Source organism: Ipomoea nil, unplaced genomic scaffold (assembly GCF_001879475.1).
Source record: "Ipomoea nil cultivar Tokyo-kokei standard unplaced genomic scaffold, Asagao_1.1 scaffold3199, whole genome shotgun sequence".
Lineage (NCBI taxonomy): Eukaryota > Viridiplantae > Streptophyta > Magnoliopsida > Solanales > Convolvulaceae > Ipomoea > Ipomoea nil.
Genome location: NW_017619627.1, coordinates 1477501 through 1494066, shown reverse-complemented (window position 1 = coordinate 1494066; position 16566 = coordinate 1477501). Strand labels below are relative to the sequence as shown.

Sequence of the window (16566 nt, the reverse complement as noted above, 5' to 3'; positions counted from 1 at the left end):
AGCAGGCGGAGCAGTTAAAGAAAAATATAAATAGTCATTGACGTCATTTCAATCCTCTGCGACGACTCTGAGTCAGTCAAGAAACCAGTGAATGATTGATTGAATTGGAGCGAAATTTGATTCCGATCTGTCTGCATGTAGAGTGAATCTTTAGCCATCTAATCCTCGCCGGAGTATACTCTTCGTTCGGATTGGATTCTATGTACCTCTAAAATATACTCAGGAATTGTTGATTAGATTGTGTTACAAAATTTCGGTTGAGGGGGGATAGGGTTTTAGGAAGATGGAGGATTTGTTGGAGAATTTGGTTTTGGAGGATGCATCGGGACCGGAATCGCCTATAACGAAGGAGGAACTATGTATGGAGATTGATCCTCCGTTCAAGAACGTCGTCAACGCCGAGGACTGGCGGGGGGCGCTTAACAAGGTGGTTCCCGCGGTGGTCGTTCTCCGGATCACCACATGTCGAGCTTTCGACACTCAGTCTGCCGGTTCCAGTTACGCAACCGGCTTCGTTGTGGATAAGTGCCGGGGAATCATACTCACAAACCGCCACGTGGTTAAACCTGGTGATTTATGTATACTATGGCCTGTATATTATCGACGGAGGCCTTGATTTTGCTGTGTTTAACAGGAACGGGAAAATGAATCAAGTTTTCTTTGAGATTTTTTTTAAAAAGAGTACTGATGATCAATTTGTTTGTAGGACCTGTGGTGGCGGAAGCTATGTTTGTGAACCGTGAAGAAACCCCTGTCTATCCAATATACAGAGACCCTGTGAGTTTTCTGTTATTTGGTGACTTTATATGCTTACATTGATTACTTCAAACATATGGCACCATTTTCTGAAAGGTACAGATTAAGAAATGAAAGCAAGAAAACCTAGATTGTAACAGGCTCCCAATTTTGTGGAATAGCTTTCCAGGGAGGAGTTGGCTGAAGGGGTTGATGTGTTTTGTTGTTAGGGCAGCCTTCTTGGTGTTTCCTCACACTATTCATACCTATTTGTCTCCTAGCTACTTTGCTGAACAAGGATCCAAAAAAATTGTTTTATTTTATATATTCTCAAAAGTATGAGGGTTGGCTAAAAATATAAAATCACACATTAACTCAATTAATCCGATATCTAACAGTGGCAATGCTTTTCAATGATGTGGAGTGTCTTGATTGGATCTGCATGATTTCTTGAATTTGCCAAGGGAGTGTGATTTGAAAGAGGTAGAGTGCGTGGATTAGAGTAACTTTAAAAAACTTGAGCCTGTATATATTGTGTCTTGTACATGCTGCAATCATACATTTGCAACACTAATTTCTTTACTATTAGATACAAAACGGTCATCTTGTTAAATTCAACAAATTTACTAATTATTATGCAGGAGAGATGCTGAGTAGGAATTTCTCTTTCCCAATTAGTAGATTGCTTGTTATGACTATAGTTATTCTTCTCTGACTGAGGTCTTCATGGGTGTGCAAAGCCAAAAACACTCTCTGGGTGGCTTGATTTCATGATAAATTTATGTTAGTTTTAACGTCTTAAAAATGTCTTCCTTGGAACTGTCTTGTTTTGCTTCATAACTGATCCTTGATTATACCTTCTTGAGATTCATCACTCTTTTTGTGTTGTGAATAACTTTTAATCTATTTCCTAGGTTCATGATTTTGGGTTTTTCCGCTATGACCCTAGTGCAATAAAATTTCTGAGCTATGAAGAAGTTCCTCTTGCTCCTGAAGCTGCTTGTGTAGGACTGGAAATCAGGGTTGTTGGAAATGATAGTGGAGAGAAGGTATATAGATTAAAAGACTGTTTATGGATATGTTGTTGACTCTATGTAATTTCTTTCTCTTCTTTGGAGTATTCTTGATGCCATTGACTTGGAAAATATTTCTCGAAACAGGGGTTTTATACAGTACTTTAATCAGTATTTTTGTGATGGTCCGTTTGCTCTTTGTGCGTCCCACATAACAACAGATTTTGTATTTGGTTGAACGAAAGAAAATGAGATGAAATATCTTGTACTCGTTCTAATGACATTATACAATCATTAACTGGTTTGGTGGATGGTCATGACCGTTGACAAATAATAACACTATTATTTATTTATTTTTTGGGAAGTTTTGATGGAGGCATAATTTATGTTGCTTGATTATTACCTTATTTTATCTTCATAGCATGGCAATAAAGAGTAAGAGTACGTTGCCCTTTCAAGAGGTGCACATAGATCAAGGTGCTGTTTATCATTTTGGTGATTTTCTATGTCAGTTATGACCATCATGGAACATGCAGGCTTAAGTTTTAGACACATTTTAGGATGCTTGGAGGCCATCGGGGTATAAATTATCTAAATTAGGAATCCATTTAAATTCACCAAATTTATCCAAATGAACTACTTTAAGGCTTGATAAATAGAGCAATGAACAAATCGGGATAGGGATAAGGTGATATTAAAGAGAGAATATTTGAATGGCACCCTTGAACTAAATGTGTGCTGTTCACAATTTACAGGTCTCTATTTTGAGTGGCACCCTTGCACGTTTGGATAGGGATGCTCCAAATTATACGAAGTATGTTTTCTTTTAACTTCTCTACTCAACTAAGTGTTTACGATGAAAGGTGAGGATAAATATTGTTTTGTTTCATTGCAGACTCTACACAATTCTTAATTTTAGGTTTCTCAATCTCTTCTCTTGCTGTAATCTTCATTGAACATTTGCACCTTGATTTCCAACTGTGTTTTATTCACTAGACTAGATTGGACCTCTCTGCGGGTTACCTGTCAGAAAAATTGCTTGAGGTTGAGGTTGATTCCACTACAAAACTAGTTGTATTGTGTTCTGCTTTGTGGATTTCAATTCTCAATTCAACTCTCTTTAATCGTATATTTCTATATTTATTTGGCTTTTTTGGTAGTAGTCTCTGTACTTGATATTGTATCACATATTGTAGGTTAGATCTTCTTTTGTATACCATTCCACCTACCGACTTAGTTGTTTTGGTATTTTCCTGTGTCTCATTTTTATTCATGACTGAATTGCAAAATTTTTTCAGTAAAATGCTTATTAAAATTACTATTTTTTGGTGCAGGAATGGTTACAATGACTTCAATACATTTTATATACAAGTAAGCATTATGCTTTGATTGGTTTTTTCTGCACACTTGCACTAAGTGAGAGTGGGTGACTTAGCGTGTCACACTGTCACCCCTTGGAGATGGTGATCTTAATCCCTTTCTCTTTCATTGTACTACAGGCTGCATCTGGGACTAAAGGTGGTTCAAGTGGCTCTCCAGTAATTGACTGCCAAGGCAGAGCAGTTGCTTTAAATGCTGGGGGCAGGTCATTAAGTGCCTCTGCTTTTTATCTACCTTTAGAACGAGTGAGTGCATATTTCTCTGTCTCTCTCTTTATTTTTTGCGCCAAATTCTGTGCTTCCAATGGCTGAGAGAAGGTTTCCTAATGTTATTGTCTCACAGATTTGCTGCTATTTTCACTTGGGACTAAACCTAAATTACCATTAATTACTTTATAGATGCTTATTGGCCCAAGTAATAGTTCAAAAGTATCCTCACTACATCTATGTGCGTTTGTCTATAATGATGCGTTCACTCTCCTTTTCCCCTTCATATTGTTTACTGAAGCTATGACTTTCTTGTTAATTTCTTAGTTGCAGGAACATACTATTACTAAGATTTAAATTTTAAATTGCCTTTCAGGTCATGAGGGCTTTGAAATTCCTACGAGAAGGAAGAGTGTATTCCACGAACAAATGGGAGGCTGTCTCCATTCCTCGTGGTACACTTCAGGTTTGTTAGTTCATTTTCATTTGGAGTTTTCTAAATGTTCTTTGTTCTGAAGTTTATTTAATCAGAAGACCATGCTTATTAATCATCATTCTTTTTGGAGGAGGGATAAACATTTCCTTTCCTGGAAACTCCTGTTACTCAATTAACTCTTTGTTAGTTACTCAATCAAAATTATTCAGAGATTGTGGCATTGTTGTTTCTAAATGAAATTCATCCTCAGGAATTGAGGTGAAGCTTTCTCTTTGGTGTTTATTTTTCTCCTACATTAAAGGGCATTTTGTACTTTTTCTTCTGCATAAATTTGACACTACTTGCAGTATTTCCTCCCCCTGCTTTTGGTGAAGGTATGATTCAGGTCTTGCTATTTATGGTGTAGGCAACATTTATCCATAAAGGATTTGATGAGACCCGCCGGCTTGGTCTTCAAAGTGAAACAGAGCAGGTATATGGGATTCATGATCTCATTTTCTTTCTTACATTTAGAAATTAGAATGGTTAAATAATCATACATTTTTTTTTTTGACTAAATAGTTAGTGCGTAATTCATCCCCCCCGGATGAAACTGGAATGCTTGTTGTTGATTCTGTGGTAAGTGTATCATCCTTGGTGCTTATTCCCTAAATTATCTCGTTAACAATATTTATTAGAGATCTGGTTTATTACAGGTGCCAGGTGGTCCAGCTTATAATCGATTAGAGCCAGGTGATATTCTTCTTCGAATGAATGGGGAGGTTAGTCTTCCCTTCCATCTCGATCTCCTCTTTGTGTGTGTGTGTGTCTATACACACAGATTTTAGAACTAATAAGTCTTCATCTCAACATAGATTCCCAAGCACTGTTAGAAAAAATCCCATTAACCTTAAGTTAGTAAAACTACTTCCTCCACTAGAAGTGTTGGTTGGAGTGACCTCCCAAAATACCAAAATTTTATCCAAGACACGTCATTTAGAGAATCTGGTGAATTGAAAGTCTTCCTAATAACTCCTTAGCAAAATAGAAATGCAAGTATAATTAGTGGCCCCTTTTTTAATCCTGCCTGCATATTAAGCAAATGTGAGAGTATGATCTATTTTCTATGTACTTTTTAATAAATAGAAGTAATGTTTGAGTTTCTCCATTCTTTCCCCATTAATGTCTGTACATCTTGACTAACCATCCTCACCATCTTCCTTAATCATTCATAATTTACTGAACCAATGCCCCTGAAGTCATTAAAGAATTAATAACCACCATAAATATTGGATACTTAGTGCAAATGGTGGGTGGTGGTGGGCCATTTTCCAATTCAATTGATTTAATGCTTTCAGACCTTACTTGAAGAATTGAATATTATTCTGCTAAGTTTTAATATATTGTTATTTTCTTAGGTGATCAGGGTATTTGTCATAAATTGATCATAGTATTTTGCTGACTCTTAAGATATTTACTGCAGGTGATTACCCAGTTCCTCAGAATGGAAATTATACTTGATGACAGTGTCAAGCAGAAAGTTGAACTTCAAATTGAAAGGGGTGGTATTTCATTGACCATTAACTTGGTGGTGAGTTATTGTTCATGTTGGATCACTGAATCACCCAGAGCATCTATTCTAGTGATACAATACTCCTTGCATCCAACTTTTCCTGAATTAATTTTCTGGAATTTAACAATTGCAAGTTGGAATATCAAACCGATAATTTTTATGCCACTTGATTGTAAATTTGCTAGATAGTATCTTTTTGCATAACTAGTTTATATATTCTAAATCTAAGGTTGTGAGGTTTTCTTCTTGTTTATTGTAGGGAAAATGGCACTTATGGTTCCCCAATTATAGGCGCCTCTAATTTTTTACTCCAAGTATTAGTGTAGTCTCTAACAGTTCCTTTTCAGTGGGGGAAAATTGCCACTACACTGATAATTGGAGGACCAAAGCTGGAGGCGCCTCTAATTGGGGACTAAATGCACAATAATCCTATAATTGGCGGACAAAAAGTGTGATTTTCCGTTTATTGTATTATTATTATGTTCTTAAAGTGTGGGCTTAGTCCCTTGGTTAATTTTAGGTTCAGGATCTGCACTCAATAACTCCTGACTACTTCTTGGAAGTCAGTGGTGCAGTGATGCACCCTCTTTCTTATCAACAGGTTTGTAATATTTATTAGCTCTTCTAAAAATGTATGGTGTAATATTTATTTTCAATAATCCTCTTGGCTTTACATTGACTTGAAATCTCCCTAATGTAATACCCATAAATTTCAAACATGTATTGAATTCTCAGAAAATCATAATGCATAACAGACTAATGATGTAATTCTCTGTTTATTTTAGTAACTTCTTTTTGATCCAGTTCATTAAGATGCTGTAACCTGCTAATGCTGCTTGCTTAATTTTCTAATTCCATTCCTCTTTTGACACAGGCTAGGAATTTTCATTTTTCTTGTGGCCTTGTCTATGTTGCAGAACCAGGGTTTGTATTTCACTTTTGCATAAATGTAGATGTTTGATTTAAAAAAAAAAAAAAAAAATCTATTAGTCAGTATTTTTTGTTCTTTCAATTCTGAATAAATTGGCTATTTTATTCATTATCATTATTTTGATGCCTCCAATTTATGGAAAAATCAATTAATACATCTTTATGTTATTCTTGTGACAGATAATGTTTTCTTGATTGTTATTCCCCTAACTGTAATTGCAGATACTTGCTCTATAGAGCAGGAGTTCCTTGCCATGCTATCATTAAAAAGTTTGCAGGTAAAGATATATCAAGACTTGAGGATTTAATTTCTGTCCTATCTAAGTTGTGTAGGGGTGTAAGAGTACCACTACAGTATATAAGCTGCAGAGATCGCCACAGAAGAAAGGTATTGGTGCTGCAGTGCAGATCCTACTAACATTTTTTAATTTATTATTTTGCTCTCTTTCATATAAAAGCCTTTTTCTTCCCGTCGTTGTCAAATTGATGCTGGTATCCTATTGTAGTGACATCATACAGTGGCTGGTTTTCTTTTAGCTTTGCCATTATCAAACTGCATAACAGTAGAGCAATTTACATTTGAAAATAAGTTGAAGGCTTGTATAGGGTAAGAGAAATATAGTACCATGATCATTCTGTTGAAACCATGTCTTCCCAACTAGTTCATCAAACATAGTTTTGATCAGCGTTTTCCTCCCACATTTCTTTTATTTTGATTTTAGAAAATAATGCGAGCATCATCTCTGGAGGGAGATTATTAAATTTGAGGGGTATTTGATAGAATTAAAATGAATTAACAATAATCACACTCTTGTAGTAATTGTTTGCCAAATAAAGTAACTCCATACTTTTTTCCCTAAAAGTTTTGATTTACAATTAAAGTGACTTGCAAAAATTAATCTCATAGAATAACTAAAATTCCTTTGCCCAACGCTGGATGGCAAAAGTCTTCCAATCAGTTTATCTACTTTTGGGTGGGTATTGCATGGCTTATCTTATGAACTCTTTCTCCGTGCAGTCAGTTTTAGTCACAATTGACCACCATGAGTGGTATGCCCCGCCTCAGATATACACCCGCGATGATAATTCTGGCTTATGGATAGCTAAGCCTGCTTTTTCACCTGGCTCGCTTCTCTTGTCTGGCATCGATCCTGTCAAACAAGATCTGTTGTACAATACTGTATCATCTTGTGCTGGTGAATCTAGTCCAATGGATGGCACACCTCAACATGTTGGTCAGAATTCAACAGATGACATTACAAATATGGAAACCAGTTATAAGTGTGTTGCAGAGGAAGAGAACTCATCTGCTGATGGAATTGTTGTATCTGATTGTTCCTTGCAAGATCTTACAAAAGAAAGATTGATGGACACAGGGACTGTAGATGCTGTAGTTGTCAAAGATGATGAAGCAGAGTTAGGTAATGCCTCCATTGTTGAGCATGCAATTGAGTCCACTCTTGTGATGTTTGAGGTAACTATTTCATGGCTTTGTCTTAAGTTACAAAATCTGTTGTCTTGTTGCATGAGCCTAATATCTATAGGCTGTGCACTACCAAAAGAGTGACTATATAAAGCCAAAAGGTTCCTAGAAATATGAAGAAAATACATGTTTATTTTCAATAAGAAGTATCTCTGATATCTACGCTTCAATTATTTCAAGTTAAGTATACTCTTTTCTGTGGTAAAAATTTGTAGGTTCATGTTCCATCATCTTGTATGCTGGATGGCATCCACTCACAGCATCTTTGTGGAACTGGTGTGATTGTATATCATTCTGAAACCATGGGCTTGGTTGTTGTTGATAAGAACACTGTTGCAGTGTCAGCTTCTGATATCTTGCTCTCTTTTGCTGCTTTTCCTATTGAAATCCCTGGGCAGGTACTGTTGTAAACAATTTAGCTGTAGAAACTTTAATTTTCTGTTGTTAAGCAGCTTAGTTTGCTTAAAAGGTAGTCTTCCTCCATCCGGTGCACAATTTTGCTGTTGTTGCATATGACCCTAAAGCACTAGGAACTGTTGGTGCTTCTGCCGTTCGCGCCGCTGAGCTTCTTCCTGGTAAACTTTTGCTTTCCCTATGCATTGGGTCTTATTCAATCCACAGCTCCATTTCACCTTAATATTCATTAGCTACTGGAAGAGATTGGCCGGCATTTGGTGATGATCTTGCACATATATACACGTACATACATATATGTGTATATAACTATATATGCTTGTGTGTGGGGTGCGCATGTGTATTTGATTGTGTATATTCTTCTGGCAATACCATTCAATTACTTTTTATTAATCTTGGCGTTCTTCAAGTGCGAAAGTTTTTAATTCCCATATTAATTCTTAAAAAGAAAAAGAAACTTAGACTTACATATCCCAGGATTTTCTATCTTAAGGTCAAATTGTAGTGTAAGGAGGAAAAAAATGCACCGCATCCCGATTAATAATAATGGTAATAAAAATAATCCATAATCTAAACCCTAATCGCTGTAATTACTGTCTCTAAGAAAAAATGTCCTGCTTCACTTTGTTTTGTTTGTCATAAGGTTTGCAGTAATATTTTTGTGTTGATTGCAGCACCACTATAACAAAAAAAAAAAAAAATACTATCCTTTGTATTCCTTTGGCCCAAAAAAGGGCTTCATCATAGAGGACAAAATTTAATTGTGCTCTCTTGGTTTATAGTTTTGCTTCACAACCCTGGAGTATTCTATCAAAATATTTTCCTTCCTTCTTTGACTCTTTAGTTTGGCTTCAACAGAACCCCCTCTTTGTCGTGGAGATACAGTATCTCTTGTGGGATTAAGCAGAAACATACGGGCAAAATCCAGGAAATCAATTGTCACAAATCCTTGTGCTACCTTGACCGTTGCATCAGCTGATTGTCCACGGTATAAAGCAACAAACATGGAAGTTATTGAACTTGATACTGGTACGTTGAACTTGCCATTGTGTTCATAATTTTAGACATTCTGATTTCCAGTTGTAGTCTGTAAACTTCTTTTTTTTTTTTTCCCCTTCCTAACCTGGGGCATAGAATTGTTTTCCTTGACGTTTCAGATTTTGGTGCTTCATTTTCTGGTGTGTTGACTGATGAGTGTGGACGAGTTCAAGCCCTATGGGGCAGCTTTTCAGCTCAGGTTCATAAACACAAACATCTGTCCTCAAAAACAAGAAGTAAAAAGGTCGGTACTGCAATTTTCTCATGAGAGATGAGCTTTTATAAAAATGAGTTTTAACAGCCGCATCAGCATTTCCAGCTCAAGTATGGTTCTAATTCATCAGAAAATCATCAGTTTGTCCGTGGAATTCCAATTCTTACAATTAGTCAAGTCCTTGCAAAGATCATTTCTGGTGCTGCTGGACCCCCTCTTCTTATAAATGGTGTCAAACAGTCTATGCCACTTGTGAGAATATTAGAAGTTGAACTCTATCCTTTGTTGCTTTCCAAAGCCCGCAATTTTGGACTAAGTGACAGTTGGATCCAGGTAACGTACTTTGGCAACGTTCTTTTTCTTGTTTCATTTATTTTTTCAGGCACTTATTTGAATGTGCTTTTTTTTTTTTTTTTTTTTTTTTTTTTTTTTTTTTTTTTAAGCTTGATATAGAATGAAATAAATAAATAGCCTACCTGTCTTTCATCGTGAATGTCATTACATGTGTGTATATATGTAATGGTTGCATAATGCTAATGCATCAGTTAGCTAGGACTGCTTAGCTTGATCATTTGCCAATTAATTCCATGAAATCTGTGAAGTATGTATGTATTTCAATAATTGTTTGATGGGTTTTATTCAGGTCCTTGTGAAAAAGGATCCTACAAGGCATCAAGTTTTGAGAGTGAAAGGTTGCTTTGCTGGGTCAGGAGCTAAAAAGGTATTAGAGCAAGGTGACATGATTTTAGCAATCAGCAAGCAGCCAGTTACGTGCTTCCGTGACATTGAAGATGCTTGCCAAGCACTAGACCAGTGTAGTAACAGTGATGGAAAGCTTAACATGACTATTTTCCGTCAGGTACCAACTGGATGTTTTCATTATATATATATGGGAAGGTTTAAGTGAGAATGAGCTTCAAGTAAAAAGTTTAGATTGGTCTAATTTATTCATTTGAATAGATCAACAGTTGAAGATTACTGAAAACTAAAAGGGAAAATTAAAGGATCAATAGATAATTATAAAATTGACTGGTGTTTTTTTTTTTACCAAAACTTTCAACCATTGGTGATCCTGATGAGCGGTTATGAACGTTCCTTACTTTTTACTATGTTCTCATTTGAAGTCCCTGTATATATATATTTGTGTATAATTGTGTTGATTTATAGTGGTGATGCAGTGTGATAGTGTACGTAGTTTTCCTCGTGAATAAAGTAAACTAAAGTGGTTGGTGTGGTGTGTTAGGGGCGTGAAATTGAAGTAGTTGTGGGAAGTGATGTAAGAGATGGGAATGGAAGTACACATGCAATTAACTGGTGTGGGTGTACTCTTCAAGATGCTCACCCAGCTGTGCGTGCACTTGGATTTCTCCCTAAAGAAGGCCATGGAGTATATGTGTCAAGGTTGGTTTTTTGCTCTGAAAAGTATGTTTTGAACTGATATGAGAAGCTAGAGAGATATGCAGTTTTGACAACATAACATAGTTGATTGATTTAGCAAATCTTAAAATTGAATATTTGGAATTGATCAGGATGTGTCGTGGGAGCCCAGCACATCGGTATCACCTGTATGCTCTCCAATGGATAGTTGAAATTAATGGGAAAGCAACCCCTGATTTGGATGCTTTTGTGAATGCTACAAAGGTATGTATTGCATCCACCTGCAGTTGATTTTGTGTATATATAAAATAAAATGTAGTTTGATAGAAAGAGATGGAAAATGGGATGGCAGGAATTGAAGCATGGAGAGTTTGTACGTGTTCGAACAGTGCAGTTGGATGAGAAAGCTAGAGTGCTTACATTGAAACAGGATTTACACTACTGGCCAACATGGGAACTAAGATTTGATCCTCACACCGCAACGTGGCGCCGCACGCTTATCACCACTGCTTGATCCAGTTTTTTTTTTTTTTTTTTTTAGTACGTACGTGTCAATTTCCTACCCATCCAGCGCTGACACGTGTACTATCCAAAACAACACGTGGCGGCCGTTCCCAGCTTAACTTCAATTCCTCCACCGCCAACATTATATTCTGCTGCATGCATGCCTTTTTTTAATAAGCACCCAGCTTCTATTCTATAAATACATATATACAAGTTAGTTGTCTTCTCAATGCTATATCTTTCTTTCTTTGTTTTGTGTTACTATACGTTCAATCATCTTCAAGTGCTATTATACATATATATACAGTAGAGGGGATTATATATAAAGAATGGGCGTAGTGGGCGTCCCGATTTGCGTGCAGTGCGGCACCGGCAGCAACCCCTGCAGGTGCAAGGTGGTAGGGCCGACGCTGGGGTTCTTGGCGTTCGCGGCCACGGCGTTGGTGGAGTGGCCGGTGGGGGCGTTGGTCTACTGCTTCCGCCATATCAAGGGCCGCCGCATCATGGCTCATCCCGCCACCGTCGTCTACCCCACAGTCACCAACTCCATCCCCATCTGATCCATCCTATATTGCCTTGCATGCCCTCGATCGGTTAATTTCCATATTTGCACGCATGTTTTGTTCCTCTTTTTTTTTTTTTTTTTTTGGCTACACTTTTCCCTTTGGAGGTTTTTCATGTAATAATTGTGCTACACTACACTGTCTGTCACTTTCTGTACACGGTGGATTCCATTTCCGTTCCTTAACTGCGATATGAGATGGGATTAATAAAGAAATACTTTGTATTGTATATTATATATACAAATTAAAGCAAATGGAATTCAAGGATGGAGCTAGTGATGTTAACTTCTGAACGAACTGTGAATCAGATCATATATATTATGAACCTATGGAGGAGCTGAGCATAATAATGCAGTAATTATACCCCATTATCCCAATCAAACCAATTCAACATTCCTTACTTCTGATCACTCATCATATTTGTGGTCAATCCTGTACTACATATGTAGTCCAATTTTATAAACTTAAGGTATTGTCCACTTATGTCAACAATAATAAAGAATAGCCATGACTCCACAATTTTCAAATTTAATTTTTGTTAATAATTTTTTTAAATTAAGTCTATTTAAAAAAATTCAACTTATGTATTAAAAGTTTTATAGTTTATAAAGAAAAATAATATTTTTTTGAGTGCACATATAGTTCTCATAGTCCACTTTCATATATTAAAGTGGTTTTAATACATAATAAGTGGAGGGAAAAGTTAGATGAGCAGCAACAGGCCAACAGCCATGTCTTTCTCTGAGCAGGCAGTCCTTTCCTATCACCTCTGATCTACTCGATCTTCTACTTTGCCAAATCTCCATTATCAATTCTCAGCTTGCAGCCATGGCTAGGATTACTCCAACTCATCTAACCCTCCATAACAATCTTTCCTTCTTGCCATTTTCACCCACGGCCACACTTTTCATCACCATTTTAGCAATCTTGGCTGTGCTCTCAACTGTAGTCTTCTTATGCGGCGCTCACCGAGCAATATTCACATCAACTAGAGGCAATAACGTTGAGAAGAAGAAGAAGAAGAAGAACTGTGTGCGGCTGGGTGGCAAAAATCCGGCGGGGCTTCATAGCAGTAAGGCACTGTTGATGGCGAAACTGATATCTTGGAGGAAAGTCCAGTATGAAGAAGAAGAAGAGGAAGATGAAGATGATTGTAGTGATGGTGATGAGCAACCGATATGGAAGAGGACTATCATTAAAGGCGAGAAATGCCGTCCGTTGGATTTTTCCGGCAAGATTTTGTATGATTCCAATGGAAACATGATTGCAGCAGACTGATCGAAGAACATATTCAAGTTCAACAACTACTTCCTTTCTTTAGTCTCTTGATTTGTTTCTAATTGTTTTCTGATACAGTATGTATAACTTGATGACGATGATTTCATTTATTTTGTGTTTGGAATTTCTTGTTTGGGTGCAATGCTGCGCTAAGCCATTTGTGGTTGCTACATCTTCTGACGTGTAGATGAAGTTAAATATATGAATTGAATGTGATGCTTCTTTGAGTTCAATTCCGATCCATATATATCTCACACCCTTTTAATTTCTTTCTCACCTCATAGACTCATGGTAACTCTGATCTAGTATTATATATATTGCACTGCTCAAACTTGGAATGAGGTAAAAATAATGTAATTTTCGATTTTCAATATCCTATTATTCCTATACAATCAGCCTTCAGACGGTTATAGTTTGGTGTGGGACTTCACTGCTGGAAATTATGGAATTTCCGACCATCTGAAAGTGATCTTAGATTAAGTTGAAAGTAAAAAGTGATTGAAAATAGCAAAAAAGGTTTTTTCGGATATTAAAAGTGGTCGGAACAAGATCGATTTTCGACTTGCTTTAATATCACTTTCAAGTGGTCAGAAATTTCATAATTTCCAGCAGTGCTTGTTAAACATTTTTCACAGACCTCTAAACAGGTTCATGAAATTTAAGATATAGTACTTTACGGTTATAGTTTGGTGTGGGACTTGTTAAACATTTTTCACAGACCTCTAAACAGGTTAATGAAACTTAAGATATAAGCCATGTTTGGTAAAATGGCTGTTAGCTGATAGCTGTTTGCTGTTAGTTGATTATGTTAATTAAAGGGTATAAATAGTTGATAACATTAGATGATTATAGAAAAGTGTTTGATAAATTAGCTGTTAGCTGATAGCTGTTTGGTATAATTTCTTTTCTCAAAAAGTTAATTGAAAAAGTTGCTTGGAGTAGCTTTTTGAATTTTAGCATTTTAAATTTGCAAAAAGCTAATTAACCAAACATTTCTATTGATATTTTAACTAAATCAAACAATTAATAGTGGTCAAATAAGCCAAAATTGGCCTATAGGCCAATTTTTTACCAAACAGGCCATAGTCCTTTAAAAAAAAAACATTCAGACAGTTAATCTGTTTACTTGGGTTGATTTGAAATTGAATTTGCACTTTTTATTCAGAGTCATCACAAACTTATACAGTTAAACTGCAAAGTCATTGCCTAATGTAATGTGTACCATAAGTAAAATGAAGAGATAAAATAGGTGGTGGGAGCAACTTCCAGTCAAGTCCGTCCATACATACTTTTTCAAAGAGTCAAAGTCTCCACACTAGAGTTTGAACCTAAGACCTCTCATTTGAGGAAGTCACAGCTATGTCGCTTGACCACAAGGCCTTTGACTTTAGATAATATTGATAACCATAAAGTTCTAAGTTTTACTTTTCATAGAAGTTGTTAATTGGTCTTCTTAATTTAAGTTGTTCAACTATGGACAACTTAAATTGATTTATTTTCTTGTAGTCTGGCTAAGTCACAAGGTAGACTTCAGTTTCGAATAGCGACTGTGAATTTTCTCAAAGTCAACGAGATAAAATAGGTGACCAAATGGATGGAGCATGATTCTCGTACAAAAAAATAATAATAAATAAATAAAAAAAAATCACGAACCGATTCGATCTTACCGACACACCCTTTAAGTCAAATTCATCATACAAGATTTTTCTAGGGGTTTATCCCGTCCACACTCTCAAATAAGTGACTACTAATTTTCCTCATCATTCAAAAAAAAAAAAAAAAAGAGATAAAATAGGTAAATAATGATCAATACCGAATAAAGTTATTAATTTGTCCCTAATGATTGCACTAATCCATGGAAATCCTTATTATATATAAACTATAGTTTCATATTGTTACAGTGGTACCATTTTTTAAAAAATTATTGAACTGGATAATTAAAAAAAAAAAAAGATAAAAGAATTGTTATTATAATACTTCAAATGATGATATGGGAATGTACAAAAATATACCCTTAAATATTAGGGCCCCAAAAGGTGATGCACAATTGGGTTGATGTTGCCACTGAATTGATTTCACAACAACCCAAAGTTGGTTGAAGACAGATAACTTTAATCTGAGAAATTAAAGGCTTCATATTATCATATATGTAACTTTATACAAGTTGATCCAAATGAGAGGTCACTGTACTTCTTGGTACGTGGTACCTCTATATTTTCCTTAAAACGACAACACCAGATTCCTTTTACGTTTTACGTTTTCTTTTCGGGAATATTATTTTGATAATTCAAATTTCTCCTTACATGAACCCACTTACAGACGAATGAGAGGTAAATCAAGACAATTAAATTTCGAGATTCAACATCAAATTGTACATTTCTGTGCAATAAGTTCAATATAAAGTTATAAACTCAAACCCCTAATGTTCATGACAGGAATCAAACACCTGCCCTACTCTTAGTAAGTAAGACTTTCATTTACTAGATCAATGCTTTTGGGCATCTTTTTTTCTTTGTTTCTTTCTTTTATTTTTTGTTGGTGACAAAGGAAACTAGCAATCACTATCCGGTGATGTACACACTGGGTAGACTCTACTTTTGTATAATAACTTTTAAATTATACGTGAGAAGGAAATTAATCGTATTAAGAAGACTCTGTGTGATGGACTCAATCAATAATAATGATATGAGAATCATTCTCCAACCATTTGACGACTCTTTTGGCGCGCTATTATTTTGCCTTGTTGGTTGTATATTATATTGTTAATATATATTATACAGTTTAGGAAAATAAAAATAGCAGCATGCCTCAACTGCCTACCTAATGCAGTATTAGAATTCAAGTAGGAGCAGATGCTGAGCTATTGGAAATCTTTTCTTCTACTTAAGGGATTTCTTTTCTCACTCACCAGTCACCACTAAACTTTTATGGTATACTTTATTCTTTTAGGTGTTTGATTTTATAAACAATAATTGTGGATTAATTTCATTGAATTGAAGTATTTGTTATTAAGGGTATTTCACATCGAAAAATAGAAAGTGAATGATGAATTTGTAATGGCCCTGTTTGATAAAATAGTTAGCATATCAATCCATTTTGATTTGTTTGATCACTATTAATTGTTTGACTTGGTTAAACAACCAATATAAGTGTTTGGTTAATTAGCTTTTTGTAACAACTTATTGCTCTAAAAGGCTAAAATTCAAAAAGTTGCTCAAAAACAACTATCAGCTAACAGCTAATTTACCAAATTAAACATTTGTTTACAATCAGTCAATAATATCAACTAATCAAACTTACTAATCCAATCAGCTAACAACTATCAACCAACAACTATTTACCAAATACCTCCAATGTCTTAAGTTAATAATCGGTTGAATTCAATTGTTAAATATGGTATGACTAATGTAAATTATTATAGTCTAATTGAGTGACTATAGCTT

The 16566-nt window shown here is 35.6% G+C and overlaps 1 protein-coding gene across 3 annotated transcripts; it reads left to right on the top strand.

Moving 5' to 3' along the window:
- Window positions 1-5: 5 nt before the first annotated feature.
- LOC109168535 (protease Do-like 7) lies at window positions 6-11531 on the top strand. 3 transcript variants are annotated; one of them, XM_019317590.1, is made up of 24 exons: window positions 6-569; window positions 707-777; window positions 1650-1784; window positions 2504-2562; window positions 3083-3119; window positions 3248-3373; window positions 3711-3800; window positions 4177-4242; window positions 4332-4388; window positions 4466-4531; window positions 5233-5340; window positions 5843-5923; window positions 6197-6246; window positions 6475-6640; window positions 7271-7726; window positions 7951-8133; window positions 8205-8310; window positions 9008-9178; window positions 9307-9431; window positions 9543-9734; window positions 10045-10260; window positions 10645-10802; window positions 10931-11042; window positions 11131-11531. In XM_019317590.1, exons 1-24 carry the CDS (start codon window positions 284-286, stop codon window positions 11290-11292), a joined length of 3279 nt encoding a protein of 1092 aa, XP_019173135.1. In that variant the 5' UTR covers window positions 6-283; the 3' UTR covers window positions 11293-11531. The 3 variants fall into 3 exon arrangements, with proteins under 3 accessions (XP_019173135.1, XP_019173134.1, XP_019173133.1); XM_019317589.1 differs by having other exon boundaries at window positions 9507-9734; XM_019317588.1 differs by having other exon boundaries at window positions 9498-9734.
- The last annotated feature ends 5035 nt before the right edge of the window (window positions 11532-16566 follow it).

Coding starts and splice junctions, on each gene's coding strand:
- LOC109168535 (XM_019317588.1), top strand. CDS start 284: ATGGAGGATTTGTTGGAGAATTTGGTTTTGGAGGATGCATCGGGACCG. Junction 4,389..4,465: donor TGCTTGTTGTTGATTCTGTG/GTAAGTGTATCA, acceptor GGTTTATTACAG/GTGCCAGGTGGTCCAGCTTA. Junction 9,179..9,306: donor AGTTATTGAACTTGATACTG/GTACGTTGAACT, acceptor TTGACGTTTCAG/ATTTTGGTGCTTCATTTTCT.